The following is an 18,152-nucleotide window of genomic DNA, read 5'->3' as shown; positions in this document are numbered from 1 at the left end:
AGGACAAAATTAGGCGAAACACCAATGTATTTTGTCACTTATTTTAGAGACAGATATGATAAGAGTGGTGCTACTATATTGGCTCCCAAAAAATGTAACATGTTAACGGTGCTAAATGGACGGGCAGCATACAGAGCGCACACAGGGTGGACGCTGAACACTGAGATAATTACACATGTTGCAAGACTCAACATTGAGGCAAACAGCAGCAAGGGAAAAACAAAACAGGAAACTGATTACAAGAGTCAGAGGATGCATGGCACGCCTGCACAACCACTGGTGATTTGCGACATTTTCTATTTCACATTTTTCTTGCCGCTTTTTCCCACAGCTTCAAGCGTTGCCAGGCTTGTCATCCTTTCGGAGTAAATCAGATATGCACTGACTATCCTGTTTTTTGTGCTGCCACTAGACCACTAAAGCTAGTTAGTGAAATTGAGTTAAATAAAGAACTTATTGATGACTATCGCACAATGGATTGATGTCCACGACCGCTATATATATCAACCAGCAAAAATTACCATTTTGTCTCAAGCCTCCTGTCTTTTCATAACTGGAGACAGCCATCGCTGAAAGATCTTGCATGTGGACTATCAGTCATAATGAGGCACACACAAAAGCTGGGAAATATATAAACCTATGATCAGTACGGTCCACTCTTAAATGGAGCACCTAGCTGGTAACAAAGCGAATATAACTTAAATGCTTCTGCTTCATAAACATGCCATCATTCTCAACATGCCATGATGCTATATTTCAGCTGTAATCAGCAGCCAAAGACTAATAGAGGTTTCTCTTGAAAAATCAACCACGCTGTAGATGCAATTAAGAGGGACCTCTGAAGTGTAAACAAGGGCAATGATAAGCCAATAGAGGAGCTAGCGATGGGCCTAATCACAGGTCCACTAACTGCAGATCAAGACAACTATGACTGATCAACCCAAAGTCTTAGATGCATAATTTAGGAGTGAAGCAGATAGCTAATGTCTCAAGCTGCACAAGTAACAAATTCAACAAGCCCACAGGTTGATGAGAAAGCGAAACAGAGACTCAATGACGCACTTGAAGAGTCGTAACAGAGTCCCAAATAGCCTAACTTTAAACTGGAAAATTAAGAAAGACCACTGCGAGAGCTCACTTGCCAAGAGCATGCACATTATTTGCAAGCTCCATAAGAAAATGTGCCCCAATGAAGTGCGGTCCCCTTATGAAAATGTTGGCTCCATGCTGAAGCTTCTTTCATTCACCCATTGTCAATTACTGCAAGTACCACCCACGCCTAAGATATCAATCCATCTTCTTTTTGAGTATCTTTTCCTTATAGTTTACTACATCAAAGTTTGGAAAGTATTCATCTTCATTTTCAATGCAATGAGTATATTACGTGAAATGGTATATTCCTTAAAAATGCACTGACAAGCACATGCTTTTTGAACACCACTCCCGCACGCCACCATAACAAAGCAACAGTGGAGGTACCACTGGTGAGGCTAAACACATTAAACTTCAGAGAGATCCATCAGAAAGGCAGCTGATTGAGCAGCTGTACGACAGCATGCTAGAACAAGATGCAGTGATTGAATACTCAGTGGTGAGACTGCAAAACTGTACATCCGCAAAGACGTTAAAGGCTCACAGGCATTTACAGGGCTCCAGGGCTTGCCATGCCAAAGTGCTAATCAGTCATCGTGGGGCAGCTAAATGAAAAAGGACCGCCTCACTGCAAAGTTATGCACGGAGAAAGATGTTACTTTGAGGAAGAGCTCACAAGCATTTACAGGGCTAACCATGTCAAGGTGAGAACCAGTCATCACGGTGCAGCTAAAAGTGACAAGAGATGGCTGTCAGCACATGTGACAGAGAGTCTAAGAGAGCGAATAAATGACAGGCAAAGAGACATCACCCAGGAAGGAGCTGACCCAGTGGCTCTCCCTGGCCACTTGAATGTACAGCGAGACCACGTACGACAGGCAACACAGTGAGATGGTCAGCAAGGCTGCACCCGCCAGGAAAACCACGCCGTCCGAACACTCCTCCATCGTGTCGGCGGGTGCGGCCTCTTCCTCGGAGAAGCAACAAGGGGTGAGAACCCCCGAGTCTGTCGAGCATGTGTCTCCCCCGAGCCCAGGTGGCCCAAAATAACCTCTCCCCTCCCCCACTGCAAGCGCCATCCGAAAATGTGGTGTCACGTGTCGGCGGGAAGGGTGGGCAGAGAGGTAAGCTGACGGCACACTCGAGGTAGTGAGAATATGCGGGAATGTCCACATAACACGGGCGAGGGGTGACTGATTTTGCGTGGATGGAAAGCACAACATGCCCCTGGCACCATTTGTGCAGCAAGGGCTGCCTTTGTTTTTTGCTGTTACTAACCAGTGGGTCAGCTAATCATTAAGAGTGTTGAAATCCTCCAAGCACCAAAAGCCATGGTTTCAGAAGGCGAAAATAAGTGGCTACTCAATATCTTTAATAATGCCGAGAAAAAACACTAAACAGTAAAAAGCAAATGAAGAAGGTATAAGTTGGAGCCCAATAAATACTGTCTGTCTCATTGCATCTCCAATTCAACACTAATACTGAATGTTTATTCCAACATCATGTACACATATGTGATGCCGAAACAGCTATTTGATGAATGCACAAATGTCACACATTCAAGCATGTCTATTGCCATTTTCACTCAATATGCAATGGACTACAGGCAAAAACCAAAAGCCAAGCAACAGCTACACGCCCGCAAAACATATCACGATGGTAGGTAAACATAACCTCACTTGCGGGCCCAACTTCGTCATTGCAATGAACCTCTTCCCCAGCGCCACGTTTGAATACGGCTACGGCGTGCCGACGAACTGTGAAGGGGGAGCGTGGGGTCACAACCGTCTGAGTGCACTATTCGCATTTATTTTTTTCGCGCAGAAGGCCCGCATTAAAAATAGACGCCGTGCGCTCGTGCCGCTTCGCGCAGTTTACCGTTTGATTTAGTTTGATTCGTCGGGGCGCGCCCCCTGGCGGACGGTCCCCCTCACTCTCCCTTTCACGCGCCTCCTCTCTCTCCAGACGGCAACAAAACATCTACGGCAGCTACGACGACTAAATGACGCTTGCGCGAAACTCTATGGCTTGCGCAATGGGCCCATTGTGCGTGCGTGTTTGTTGTGTCCGCAAAGGGAGAGGGAGGAACCGCTCTTTCCGCCAACAGAGGCGGCGTGCGACAGCAGCTGTGTTGCGCACCAACCAGACCAACAGGCCAGCGACATGCGGTGTAACAACTGCGCACTCGAACGAAACGTAAGCCATAGAGAAAGAAATTCGTAAGCCCGATCAGTTCGGCGTGCTCGTGTGACATGTTTGCTTCGGTACAGGACGTGGAGAGGAGGTGCGGGCATTTCGATAAAGCGCGATACACGCACGAAAATAGCACAGCCGACGGCAACTACAGAAACGCCAAATGTGAACTACAGCGCAACGTTACTGCATCCTTGTCGCTATTGGTACAGAATGCTCCAATACGAAAATGGGCACGTGACAATTCAGCAGAGAGTTGAGTTACGCTGAAACAATTGGCTGAAATCAAAGATCACTGCAGGAGTTCTCGACTTAGCAAGTACTACTAAAACATACAATTAACTTCATTACCATCAGAGTTGAGTATTATTAAACAATTTCAAGGCACATCTTAATAGCTATATAAGCTCGCACTTCCGCAGTAACTGTTCTGTTGCTTAATTAAAAAAAAAAACCAATGAGATATTACCGCTGGCAGATATTTAAAAAAAAAGGGGGGGGGGGGGAGGGTTATGACAATTCTTTCAGATGACAGTGACGGAAGCGGGGCGTGTAGTAAAGGTTGAGTCACGGAGCGCTACACAATGACGAGCAGACAGACGAGGTGCGATGTGAGTAAACAAAAGACTGGAAATCTGCCAACGTATTTGAAGCTCGTACAATCTCTATCTAACGAGCTGATATGCACTTTTTCATCAAGGACAAAAGTTCCTGATTGCCCTACCTGTTTTAACAGAATCAATAAACACGGAAAAGAACGCAAATTAATGCCTAAAGGTTACAGGCTTTTCCTGTTAGAGAAACACTGCGCGAATAGAAACTGAGCGCGAACAAACCGCAGGGAAATTCCGCGGAACCGGCGATTTTGCTCTTCTGAATATCAGCGCGAACTATCGCTTTCGGCGCACGCAGCGTACGGGAGCGATCGACTGATAAACAGGATGTCGGGGATGTTGGCTGTCCGGATGATTGGACGCGACGCAGCGTCCAATCATCCGGACAGCAGCTGTAATTACAATCTCATCCGCATTAAAAGGGACACCGAAAGATGACACTCCACCGACTCCACCTCTAATCCGCGAAAGGTCGATCAGCCGAGTAGCGCGCCGAGTCACGTGTTTCGTGTGACGATGTTATGCGATAGTTTTGACAGTCGTCTGCATTGACAAAACGACGTTATGAGAGAAACTGAAGTTGTCGCCAGTTAGGAATCGTCTGCCCCGATCCCTTTTATCTAGCAGTGCTCTTTTCTCGAAAGCCCTGACCTCGGGTCGCTAAAGGGAATGATGGGCTTTGCACGTCTTATCACAGTGCGGAACAACAACAAAAAAAAAAAGAAGCGAGAGCTCGGATAACGCAGGCGTCCCGCACGAACACACTGCCGGGTCCCTATCGCCGGCCGCGGTGTGTGCTTTCGACAAGCTATATCTAGAAACGCTGACACAGACCATGCATATTCGGTTTCTCGTCGGCACGTACGATGTTAGAAACTCCGGTCCTCTTCGATCCATGGACGTGTGTTTTCTTTTTCCTTGGACACCCACTGAACGTGCCGTGACTGACAACGTCGCAAACGGGAATAAAATGCCGCAATAGTCACAGGTGTTCCCTTCCGAAACTTTGGGAGTTCAGAACAAAATAATAATACTACAGAAAGCTGTCCCAGCTAGCCCGTCCTACGTTCCAGAGCGCTGCAAGCACAGAGATATAGAGAAACCGGATATGTCTTTTTTTTTTTCGTTCTTTCGCGTGTTTGTTTTCCGGTTCAGTCGGACACCTGTCGTCGAAACGGGTTACGTAAGGCTCGCCTGACCTACAGCACTGCGTGTGTTGGGCGACGGCAATTTTCGTCGGCAAACAGCGGACAGAGATGTGTAAGCTAACGGCATTGTTCTCTTCGAAACGATCTCCGACAGCCGTTCGTGCGTGGCGACACGCGAACGTATGGTGCCTCCTCCCGTTTCGCATGAACGGATTCGAAAGCAACGATTCGAAAAACGCCCCTCCAGCACGGTTGTGCGATGACACCCTCCGCACACATCCGCGCGCTAGGATCTCTCACCTACGTCGCCGCGTGAGCTGTCCTGTTGACTAATGCTCGAAGGCGCTAAGTCCCCACGCTGATCGCGAAACCTTCCCGGAAAAAAAAGAAAGAAAAGAGCATGCAGCAGGGCCATGGCCCCGTGGGACGCCCCGTCTACTGTTGACCGGTCTACACGGCGCTCACCAGGGAAGTAACATCATATAAACAGAGGACGATCGCCAGCCGAACACGTCCGGACGGACGAAGAGGGCGAAATACGCGGAAAAACGGATCAACGCAAACGTACCTGACGCCATGAATGATGCGTTTGTCAACGCTTGCGGGCCTCGTCATTACTCGAAGAAGTCACATCCGTGCCGGTTTATGGCACTGTCAAGGCGCTTCCGAGGCACTTGCTTCAATAAAACGATCACAGCAGTCCGTAACATATCCCACGAACAGCGAATGCGTCTGCCATTTTTGATGCTCAGGAGAGATGACACACATGTGCAAGAGCGCTAGACCCACGTGCCACCCTTCCTCACTAACATACAACCAAAGAACACCTATGATGCAACCTCAAAGCACTCGAAGTTGAGTTATGCCTAACGCCCTCTAGTTGGCACTGTCAATTATTCTAAATGACATTTACAATATCTCTGTTGTAATGATATACACAATTTGATTCACGTACTGCGTATTATGCTTTTTTTCTAAACTATTCGAAATGGTGAACGCGTCACGGAAATCTTGGAAGCCAACACACAGCAGCAAGTTTTGTTCATAGACGGCGCCACATGTTCCAGCAGCTTGCTGTGAATATTGCATTGACATCAACATCGGCTCTCGCGGCGGTAGCTTTAAACCATGCTTTGAACTAACGCGCGCTAGCTTTTCACACGAAAGCGGGATATCACTTCAAATTTCACAGAGCGCCAAGTCGCACAACAAAGGTTGTACATGTACGGGTGAACAATAACGTACGTGCGTCTTAATAGTTGCGAAATGCGTACAAAGCAACGTCCTCACAGATATTTGGTTCAAAGCACTACCTCACCCAATTTTCAGATCAGACAGCCACTTTGTTCTTTCATGAACGACTGAAACAGTAGCAACCAGCTATAGCTGAATTAAGGTCATTCTTACTTAGAATACCAACATCTGAGAGCACTCAAAAACAAGACAGGTGGCGACGTCACCTCGAAGCTACCGCACTAGCATCTCGTGACGTAACGAATATTCGCAGCGTCAGCTCATTGGCTAGTTTAGTTTTACTGCGATCTTTATATGGACACTCCAGGCGGATTTATACCGCCGGCGTCGTCGTGAGGTTTCGTATAAAACCGAAGGGCGATAAAATCGTCGCCGTACGCTGTATGGGCGAGTGAAAGCGTACGGTGAGCCAGCGATCGCGGTTGTCTCGCGCAAGCGGGGAGGACGCGCGGCGGCTTCCGTCAGCTCGGGTGCTCCTATCTAAATACACGTAAAAGGAGAATTCGCATTTCTCCGCAACCTCAGCGCCAAATTTGACGAGCATTGTTGCGCTTAAAAGAAAAACTTAGAATCCAGTGACTGTTGGTTTCGAATTTTCGATTTAGGTGGTCAATTTTTTACTAAAGATGGGCGAAAATCGCAAATTTTCAGAAAGCGAAACTATGAAGTTTAGAACTCCATAACTCATCATATCATATGACAATAACATATCTCATATCACAATTATGTGAACTGCATCTCACAGTACATCTAAAGTGGACAAAATTGATATGCTACACATGAATCTAAAAAAATTTTGTAATGTGTATATACAGCTTTTGCAGAACCCTTGTACACAACGTAACAAATTCGCGTAATATATAAATTGCAACATCAAAATTGTCCATTTTAAATGATCTGATAGACATCATTTACAGAACCGTGATATCTGTCCTAGACAGAGATATTAATTTGTTAACTTCATGCTTCAATTTATTTTAGAACTTTTGAAAATTCTTTCACCAAAATTGAGGCCCTAAATTGAAATTCCACTCCCAACAATCACTAGAATTTAATTTTCTCTCTTGAATGCGAAAAATTTCATTACAATCGGTCCAGGGGTTATCTCTGAAAAGCGTTTCTGCACTTTACGTGTATTTGAATAGGCCGCGTCGAAATTGGGCCCGAGCTAAAGCTTCCTCTTAAGGCTTAGGGGGCAGTGTAGGGAGAGGGGGGTGCGTTCTACTCCTGGTGGCCACGCACGCCCAGTCGGGCTGCTGCATCTTGAAAGCAATCTGCGTTGAGCGGCAATGCGAAGGTCAATTGGTTAGCTGCTGCTGCCGCATTTCCTCACTGCAGCATTCTGATAGCGAGTTTCCGCTGTCGTCAAGCGAGACGTGTTCATGTGGCTTGTGCACGCATGACACCATGCTTGTTAACTTCGTTTGCCTATATGTTTACAAGTTTATAAGGCTGATAAAGCTGCTATGCTTACTTCATATAGCTGTCCACTAATTTCCTATTGCAATCGATGCTTTGCCTTTCGGGCGAAACTGCGACTTTTTTTGATCCATTAAGAAGAATAATGTTGCCTATATTGGCAGAAACAAGATATTGTCAACATTTTATCATATTTTTCTGCAATGAAACAGCCTAATAGGAGAAATTACATTAATATCCATGATGTCATGCTGACACAGTGCCGTTGCAGCATAAGAATTTCACCATCGTTCTGTCTGTTAGCGATCGACCACTTTCCATCAAACTCGTATACACAAGTTCACAGAATACCTTAATTACAAGGTTTTAGGTGATTCACTGTCACTATCACAAAGGGCACAGCCATAATAAAGCAAAGTGTACACTGCCTTCAAATTAGCTACACAGCTCTACAAAACAGCGAGTGAATGTCCAAAACTTTTCAACAACGAATTGAATATATTGCCCTATTAGACTCGGTCTTCAAATCCAATAGACACTATATTGTTTCGTATCACGAGCAGCGTGCAGTGAAGCATAACAATGGAGCAAAAGTGCAATGAATGTCATCCCGGTGGCCATATAGAAGACAGAAGAGGAGAAGATTCTTGGAGCAAGTTACATCGCTCAAAAAGTCAGACTTCCCAAGCTAAATCGCTCGCACTCGCAAATGGGTCCTGTGTATGCAAATAAATTTCTTATTTGTTCCTAATGCTGGAGATCCCCCTATTTGTACTTTTTAATAAACAACACTTCGCAAGGTGCAATGTGACAACCAAAACTTGCCAACATTGTGAATGCACTGGAGTAGAAAGATTGTGTTATATTAATGGAGAAAATGGCTCTTTAGTACTCAAAAAGCGTTTGATTCATATTCAGTTCTGGTGCTATTTCATTTGGTATCAAAAGTTAATATTGGCAGCCCAACAAAGCAGTTTCACGCCACCACTGACATCAACTGAACAGGTGAGTTCATGCTTCCATTAATCGCACCTACTGCAGCCGAATGCCAGTGATGGAACAGTTCACCTCGATTCACAAATTTTAACATAGATGACCATGCAGGAATCACAAAATAATTAAAATGTATGTTTCATTCACAGTGCTGCAGTGAGTGACAACTTCATGCTACCAATGATAAATAAGAAACCTCGAACAGCATGAATCATTTCTAGTTTTCTGCTACGTTAATAAAATAAACAGACCATAAATTTCTCAACATTGCAAGAAAAAATTGGGTTAGAAGTCAAACCAACACAAGAAAATATGCATTGTCTTGTCCAGTATTATGGAATTTTATACATATATAGAATAGGTTTGATAGTGTACAGCTCTCTATCAATTTATATTGGTTTCCTGTTTTATAGGTAATCTTCAATTACTTTTCAGGGCTACGAGTTGTGTATTCAAAGAGAAAAGTATGCATCTCCATTTTCCTTTCTATTGTTCGGTGTAATCTGTCTACAATTCAAACTGGCATACGATTCAGACCCTGCATATAAATCAAACTTCAGAAAATATGGTCGTGCATGTTAGTTGATATAATGTCATGTACAGCTATATGTCAATGTTATATCATCAATAACCAGAAACAGATGCCCAGTCCTGCATGAAAGCATTCATATGAGAGGAAGTCTAAATGTAAAGGGGATTCTGCAAGTTCTTGCACTAGAGTTTGGTAACACTGCTAGTATCCAGCACTGAATTAGTGGCGTCAGCAACACTTCTACGGAACGCGTCACTCTCATTTTCACATTAGTCGTTAGAGTGCAGCAGACCGTTTAACATGGCAGCTCCATAGTCGACATGCACCACGGAGGAAATGAGGGCAGTTATTCGCTTTTTGTTTGCAGAAGGTGTTAAAACTGTGGAAATTATTCATTGAATGCTAGAGCAGTATGATGACAGTTGTTTATTGCGAAGCGAAATCTACAAATGGATAGAATGTTCCAAACAGGGAAGAACTTCTTTATGTGACGAGGAAAGATCGGACAGGCCATCGACGTCAATGACTGAGGATAATTTGAAAGTTGAAGATATGGTGATGGAAAACAGACGAATCACAGTGGACGAAATCGTCAATACTTAACATATCAGTCATGGTTCAGCATATTCCATCTTACACCACAGACTAAATTTTCAGAAAATGTATGCAAGGTGAGTCCCAAAGGAATTGTCAGCACAGCATAAGGCACAAAGGTTGGACATCTGTCGTAAACATTTGGCCCGTTATCATCACGAGGGAGGTGGATTTCTACAGCAAACTGTTACTGTAGGTGAAACGTGGGTAGATCATCGCAAACTGGAACGTAAGGCTGCAAGCGTGGTTTGGAAACACAAATCATCACCAGAAGTTAATTTAAGTGTAAACCATCAGCCGATAAGATCATGCCAACACTATTCTGGGATATGGAAGGTGTGGTAGCCATTCATTTCACTCCAAGAGGCAAAACTGTGAACAGTGAGAGCTATTTTGATGTGTTGCAAACTAAACTGAAACCTGCAACGAGATCCAAACGTCGTAGAAAACTGCAAAAAGATGTCATCCTGCAGCAAGATAACACTCGGCCACATTCTGCCAAACGGACGGCCGAAACTTTAAAGGAGTTGAGATTCGAATCGCTGGGACCCCTGCCATACAGTCCAGACCTGGCTCCAAGCGATTTTCATATGTCTGGACCATTGAAGACCAAGGGGAGGAAGATTTGCAACCAATGCAGAAGTCATTGGTGCAGTGCAAAATTGGTCACAGGTGCAATCCAAAAACGTTTTTTTCAATGGAATCAAAAAACTTGTGAAATGTTGGGCAAAGTGCATTGAAGTGCAGGGAGGTTATGTGGGAAAATATTGTAGGTTTCAGTTTTCTATTAGAATAAATGTACCTTTTCTCAAAAGTCACTTTACTTTTTGACTTCCCCTCGTACTTGAGTGGGTCGGCAAACTATACTTGTAAATGAAATGCGATAAAATCGTGATGACCTTCCGACCAAGGTATTGTCATGTTTTGTATAACCCATATGTAAGATCGTAGCACGGCCGGCTTCCGTTAATTCGACTCTGACGGGATCGGAAAGAAAAGCCAGCAAGGGTCTATCTGTTGCAAAACGGCTGCCGGTTTTATTAAGCCAGCTTCGCCGTACGGTATTTTAAAGTCAGCTTTGCCGCAGTACAGCCGTGTTATGCGGCAAAGCGTACGAACACAGTTTCGGCTTTGTGTTCGATTGCAACGGGCAAGCGATTCTCGGCTCAATTTTTCTTCGAGAAAAAGAAAAGTGCGGATTAGAAATGGGTAAATACCAAAATGAGGCATTGTCAGCTACCTTCACTGCTTGAAAATCCTCCTAGGGCAAGCAGAAAACAGGCGTTTTTAATTAGTGATGACATGTGATCAATGCATTCACCATTTCCCAAGCTCTGCCAAAACATGCTGCCACTAAAGGGGTTGCTACTGGGGTCACATGAGTGGTCAAGTTCTAATTATCCGGTGAAGGCCAGCTTGCGGATCGAAATAACGAAAGTTTGGGCCCACAGAACTGTATGGGCACAGGTCAGGATCGACTTAATCAAAAAATCTAATTAAACCGAGTCGAATTAATGAAAGTTGACTGTACTGGAAAACAAACAAGGCTGCCATACAATTTCTTAAGAAAGTGAGCCGCTGCTCAAGCACCTTTATTACAAATCGCTCGTGTAAAAAAACAACCATCACACAAGTATTTTGCAAAGTTAGTGACAAGTCGCTCGACAAACTTTCTCGCACAAGAAAAGTAATTTGCATGTATGGATCAAGTCGAACTGAACATATTCACAAATGGGAGGTTCACTTTTTTTTTTTGGTCAACACGCATCACCGTGATCGATGCTGGTTGATGATGAAAACCCACAGCTTTTCAAACCATACTACAGTTTAAACAGAAGTGCTCGTAAAGCACATCAAAACGCAATGACCAGGTATGAACTACTCCGATCAGGCACATGCTACACAGCCAAGCCTCATTAGCAGCCAACTCCTGTGAGAGGGCTTGTGAGGCGCTCAAATGTCACACGAGAAATGGCACAGCTAGTGACCAACTCTGGCAGCAGCTGGATTACAGCACTCGGACCAACTGTAAAAGCACAAATACAACACTTCCTCTTGTCTCTTAATGAAAGCTGTCATTGGTAGCCTCGGCACTAATCCCGTCCCATTTCCATCTGTGCCGACAAATCCTTGAAACCATAATCTTCTTTAATGAAGCTATGGCGGGTATTCCTCAACACTAGACCCCTTGTAAATTGGCAACAACCAAAACAACAATGGACTGCGATTTCGCTGTCTGATGCGGAATTGCTAAAACTTGCGGAGATATCTTAGTTTTTGTTTTTGTTACTACGAGCCTGAGAAGGCACCTGAAGTTATGTTTGGAGCCATGCTTCAAAGATAATGCGGCACTTTATTTTTCTCTGATTTCGTAATTCAAAATATGGTCAGCTTAATTGGGTGACTTGGTTTTACGGGAGAGCCAACCCCTCAAATATCCTAGAATAGAATACAGACATGCGTGCACTAAATGTGTGTGTGTGAGGGGAGGGGGGAGCAGCTGAGGAATTGAAAGGCACAACGAACAGCAAAAGGCGGTCCATTGCTGCTTATACACTTGCATGGTTTGACACCTTTGCAAGTTGCCAATGGCCGAGATCTCGTGGTCCTGCGAGGGCTTTAGCACTTTATGCAACTGCATCACACAATGCTAATGGAAAACACCTTGAGCCTACAACCACGACTGCATCCCATACTGTCAGTTTGTGACATAATCCTCATATATTACATTACAATGTCGGAATTGTCAAAAAGTCGATGCCCCTGTCCCTTGCGACATATTTGTGCAAATACGATGTACTTCCGGTATCGAAATGGCAGTGTATGAAAACGTGCAACACGAATGAAAATGATGATGGTCACAGATGTGCTGCAGGAAAGACTGCACCGACGTAGCAGCAGCGACACCTGTAAACGTGAAATGTGCATAACAAACACGCAATGATTGGCGGTGAACCATGATTCTCTGGCACTGCACCTAATCGAAAGGGCCCCTTTATGGAAGCAAGATTTGTATGGACCCATAAACGTCTGTCAAGGCAACATGGCAAACAACAGGTGTGCAGTATCTGTCGAAAGCTTAGAAGCCGCCGCACGCGCCAAGCTGGCTCCTGGATGTAACTTCTGCTTATCACCCACTCCATCTGCAGCTTTGAACTGGAGTAGTTGGCATGCTCATCGTGAAAACTGCTCAGCAACGAGAAGTACCTTGGGAAAGGTCGAACCACTCCAGCGCTTTCAGGTGTGTGCTGAGCAGTCACTGAGCTTCAGTAACGCCCCCTGGCAATGCCTGAAAAAATGAGTAGCTTGGCAATGCCACTCAAACCAATAGCCCTTGAACTTCAGTGATGTTCCTTGCCGACGCTCGGGATAAAGAGTTACTTCAAGAACGTCACTCCTCCCTAAAGCATTCATGCGTGCACACTCCAGAACACTCCTCAACAATGTCTCCAAGAGAGCAGTAGTTTGAGAAATGCGCCAATCTATAGCAGATGAACTTCATGATGTTCATGGGTGATGTTTGTGATGCATAGTAGCTTTGGAAGCACGAACTCATTATAAAGCCTTCAAATACATGCACACTTTATGTAGTTCAAGAAGTTTCCTCAGCAATCTCTACCAAAGTGGCTTGAGAAACACTCCTCTCCAATTCATTCAAGTGGACATTGTGTGTGCTCTGCGACGAAACTGTAGCTCAGCAATTGCTGAGAGGCATTTATGATGATCGATGGCTAGCTTAGCCTCGAAGTGGTGCCGCAATTTACTCTCATCAGTAGACAGCAGAAACTCCATATGGAGAAAAACAGGGATCACATGACGACAGCTCTAGCCACACGCGCAGCGGCTTCAAAATTTTCGGCAAGTGCTGTACCCATGTTAAGAAACACGAAGATGCCAAACGAGACAGGAAAGCTCCTATGGAGTGGGGCAGGGGGGCATTTCAAAACACACTCGAGGACATATCACACCTTCGCCCGGACAGCACTGGAAGACATGTGCGACACACATGGGCTTATCCAGCATTGGAACACCTCATTCGAGAATCACACGCTGTAGGCTCAGGCTCACGGCAGACAGCCCGAAGCCGGGCAACACTTTGGCACTCGTCAACAGTCCTCGAGATAAACACAAACAATTGCATTGCTGTCACATACAATACTCTGAGCAAAAACAGCGAGTTCTTCGAAACGAGAAAGCCGACGGGCACACCGCCCATTTCGAGTCACGGCCCCGACTCTATCGGCCCTTGCACACTTTTATTAACGCAACTAGTATACTTGCACAGCTGAAGACAGCCCGGCAGAGACAATCATGTGATAAAAAGAAGAAATACTACAAAACTCGTTCAAGTACAAAGGGAAGAACTTTTCTGGCACATTCTGTGTACACGCTCAAGCATGCGCGCACACTTTTGTTCAAACTTGTAACACCCTACATCGCACCCAGGTGCCAGCCACTTATTACAAGCAGTAGACAGTGGAACTTCACCGAGATAACGCAACACTACGGCAGACATCGCACATCATGATTGGCACGAATGTCTGCACGGCAGCAAACTGGGGCACACCAACTGTGCTAAACACGTGACACTAATGCCATAACTCAAGAAATGTAAACAGTAATAAAAAACACGGACTTTCAGAATAGCGAGCATTCTCAAGATGGTGGTTACCATGACCTTTGCATTGTCTGGCAAAAAAAAAAGTTAAAGAACACACGAAGAAACACTATATAAATTGCACCTGCTTAATTAAGAACCCATCTTTGGCATGTACAACTAAGTGGTCTATAAACACTTCTTGATGATGCATACTCATGTCACATATAAACTGATAACCTCGAGCAGCATTGAAGGCAAAAGCCAAAGAAAATTATTTCAATTTCTTATGACAAGAACAATTTCATGCAAAGCAACTTATGTTGTCCGCTGCTGAGAACAGAAACAGACACCCACAAGCGTTCCTGCTATTCTTGTCTGAGATTTACAGATTCTATCTTCCCAAGTCTATTTTTCTCACCCACAGACTGCTCCAAAGAACTGGAACGGTGGTCCATGCATCGCTCTATTCTACATTTCTCAAAACTCTGCCTATTCAATGCTTTGCAGCTGGCTGAAAGCCTTGACCGTAGACTGCAACCTGTGTGCTGCTATCCACGGACCACAGTCCACGGAGAGCAATCAATGCGCTGCTATTTGCGCAATGCAGCCAAAGCTATAAGAACAACGCATCTCTTCACTGTCCTTTCATGAGAAGCATGCACACACACATACATGCACAGGCCACCTTTAAGGACTGTCCTTCCTTACTACAGGAATTGTACAAGGTGGTCTGCACGTCACTCCATAGGTTCTCATGTGGCAGATCCCAGTTTGCTTCTTAGAAGCTGAAATGACGATCAGCTGTCTGTACACTGTGCTGTACAACCATTTTACCGCATCCTCCACTCCTGTGTGTAGCCGCGGACGGTGTGCGTCAGAACCCATTACATTCCCAAGTGGAATGTCTTCCCACTGTGTGTCTTCGCTGAGTGCCAGGCACTAGGAGTAGAAGCTTTGTAAAACTCTGCTGATGCCGTCTGTCCTTGGAGTGGCGAGCCTGTCTGCCACAATGCTCAGGTAGATGTTGCTCACAATGCGACGAACCTCTGTCAACCGGTCGCGGCGACGCTGCAGGAACTTGCTGCGTGGTAACGTCCGGTCTGGAAGATCTGCAGGTGCGTCTTGGTGACGGCTGCTTCTGGAAGGTGAGTAAAGAAAGGATGCCGAAGCTTACAAACAGGCACTCCATGGCACTCCTTGCAAACAGCTGCATTACGTTTGAGGTGATGGCATGTAATCTGAAAGAAGATCCTAAGCCTGCATGCTGTACAATAAACAAGGCCTATAGGAAACCAGCGCAGGCCAGGAGGCGCTACGACAATACAAGCGTGCAACTAAAATATGTTGACACCGCCTCGTAGGGACGCCACAAATACGGAGGACAGTTCGAACGATTACATGTGTGCCTGTATCAACGCTTGGTAATACCCGATACGTCCAGCCAAGCTCTGCCCATCTCCATGCGTGCGTCGATGAGCGCTTGCATTCCTACATTCTAGTTTCCCTGTGCCCAATCAGGTCAGACGCTGGACACATGGCCTCAAGATAAGCAGTGAATTTGCTGATGCGAAATCGCAGCACACGCCATTGAAAACTGTTCCCTCCGCCCATTAAGCTGCATGCTATGGCGCTGCTCGTGGCATGCAAAGTTTCAGAGCTGGGTGTGCCCATAAAATGTCTGAAGACCTAGTGAGCCAAGGACTAATTGCCAAGGTATCTGTCATAAAACTGTCGTACTCAGAGACGCAAAAGCGGCTGCACAGGCAACAGACCCCCACGGCAAGCACTGCTACTGTGTTGTTCAAAGTGAACAACTACGAACACTTGTCCCAGACAGCTAAGTCGATGTGTGCTGCGGGGATGGGTGCACAAGGCAAACAGAAAAGCGTGCAGAAAAGAAGGAAACAGAAAGCGACATGGAAGTGTGGCCCCGGCTGAGTGCTCCAACGACAAGTTGTGACGGCAGTCTGCAGAAACGCAGCCCGACGCTGTGCTACAGCCATACAAATTCACCTGACTTCACTCAACTTTGTCCCAATCAAACTGGGTATCCTTTATATATGCCTCGATGTAAGTAATGCTGGTGTTTTTGCATGCCCCACCAGTGGAATGCGCTTTCCGTGGATGGGAATCGAATCCATGACCTTGGGATAAGCAGCACAGTCGCTAGGCCAACTTAGTAACATGAGGGTAAGGAAGAAAGGTAGTGCACAAAAAAAAGGAAACATAGGAAGCAGAGCACAAGAAAACCAAGAACTGGAGAGCAGCAAGCAGGAACTACGTTGCAGAGGAGAATGAAGATGAAGGATTGTGATTGATGCTTAAGAGTCCATAAGGAGAAAGGGCAAAGACAAAAACGGAAAGGAAAACTTGGAAGGAAGGGGAGGTGGATACGCAAACATGCTTTCTCACATCTTGAAGGGGCAGTGCAAAACGACAAAGACAAAAGATAGGAAACGCACAGGACGATGCTTAACTCACAAATAACTTTATTAGAAGGCATACACAAACTTATGTACTTCATCACATACCCACGTGCTCTACCATCGATGGCGTCATTATCAGTGAGCAGGCAAAACGCAAAACCCTGTAATATAATGCTACACTATGAGGCAGTTTAAAAATTCTAATTCACTGTCATAGAAATTTAATGAAGGCATGCTTACACAACGTGATCCTTTTTTCCGGATATAGTAGGCCTCAATAATCTCCCTCGTAATCTGATTGCTACGTGTGCAAAAACATTGCGGTGTCTTCATAGATTGGAGTACACCCATGCTCAGAGCAATGCCATGCGACATGCGAGTAGGCATTACCTGTTAGCGAGTGCCTACGCTCTGAAAATCTAATGTTCAGGCATCGACCTGCTTGGCCGATACAGACGTGACCGCAGAAAAATGGAAGCTCGTAAACAACTCCCATTCTACAGTGCACAGGCGGGGACGTGTGCTTAACAATGCAGCCTTTCCATTTTTCATTTACCAGTTTCCATTTTCCTACGGTCACGTCTATATATAGACCAAACAGGTCGATGCCTGAACATTAGATTGTCAGAGCATAGGCACTCGTTAACGGGTAATGCCTACTCGCATGTCGCGCGGCATTGCTCTGAGCATGGGTGTACTCCAATCTATCAAGACACCGCAATGTTTTACACACGTAGCAATCAGATTATGAGGGAGATTATTGAGGCCTACTATATCCAGAAGAAAGGATCCCACTGTGTAAGCATGCCTTCATTAAATTTCTATGACAGTGCATCAGAATGACAGAACTAGTGTAGCATTAGATTACAGGGTTTTGCATTTTGCCTGCGCACTGATAATGACGCCATCGATGGGAGAGCACATGGGTATGGGATGTAGTACATAAGTTCGTGTATGCCTTCTAATAAAGTTAGTTGCGAGTTCAGCGCTGTCCTGTGCGTTTCCTGCCTTCTGTCTTCATCATCTGGTGCTGCCCCTTCAAGATGTTCTACCAGCACCAGTTCGCCCAAATGTTGATTCTTCTACAGTGCTTTCTCACAGGCTACTCCGGCTGCTTGAGGAATTCCGGTTGAGCTCCCAAGCCGTGGGAGAGTCTCGGGCCGACGTCGAGCTCCGGACAGAGCCCGTCCCGTTGATGATCTGCCAACTGGCAAGGCAAAGAAATGGGGGAGACGGGGGAAAGGGCATGGACAAAAAAGCGAACCAGTTCAAGGAATGCTGGCAGGC

At 45.4% G+C, this 18,152-nt stretch overlaps 2 protein-coding genes across 5 annotated transcripts in view; both read right to left on the bottom strand.

Moving 5' to 3' along the window:
* LOC139060921 (FYVE, RhoGEF and PH domain-containing protein 1-like) overlaps positions 1-5,841 on the bottom strand; it is a 53,410-nt gene extending 47,569 nt beyond the window's left edge. The window contains exon 1 of one of the 3 annotated variants that reach the window (XM_070540228.1): positions 5,616-5,841. In XM_070540228.1, the coding sequence (XP_070396329.1) occupies positions 5,616-5,625 (10 nt within the window). In that variant the 5' untranslated portion in view covers positions 5,626-5,841. Of the gene's footprint in view, positions 1-1,903; positions 2,079-4,764; positions 4,912-5,615 lie in introns of those variants that run through there. The other 2 variants (XM_070540230.1, XM_070540227.1) reach the window with 2 other exon arrangements.
* A 5,556-nt stretch (positions 5,842-11,397) lies between these two features.
* EDTP (Egg-derived tyrosine phosphatase) overlaps positions 11,398-18,152 on the bottom strand; it is a 32,524-nt gene continuing 25,769 nt past the window's right edge. Inside the window, exons 19-20 of one of the 2 annotated variants that reach the window (XM_070540224.1) lie at positions 17,965-18,072; positions 11,398-15,577 (exon numbers count right to left, since the gene is read on the bottom strand). In XM_070540224.1, coding sequence (XP_070396325.1) covers positions 15,379-15,577; positions 17,965-18,072 — 307 coding nt within the window. In that variant the 3' untranslated portion in view covers positions 11,398-15,378. The remainder of the gene's footprint in view (positions 15,578-17,964; positions 18,073-18,152) is intronic. The other variant, XM_070540225.1, reaches the window with a different exon arrangement.

Source organism: Dermacentor albipictus, chromosome 6 (assembly GCF_038994185.2).
Source record: "Dermacentor albipictus isolate Rhodes 1998 colony chromosome 6, USDA_Dalb.pri_finalv2, whole genome shotgun sequence".
Classification (NCBI taxonomy): domain Eukaryota; kingdom Metazoa; phylum Arthropoda; class Arachnida; order Ixodida; family Ixodidae; genus Dermacentor; species Dermacentor albipictus.
This window is presented reverse-complemented; position numbering and strand designations above follow the sequence as displayed.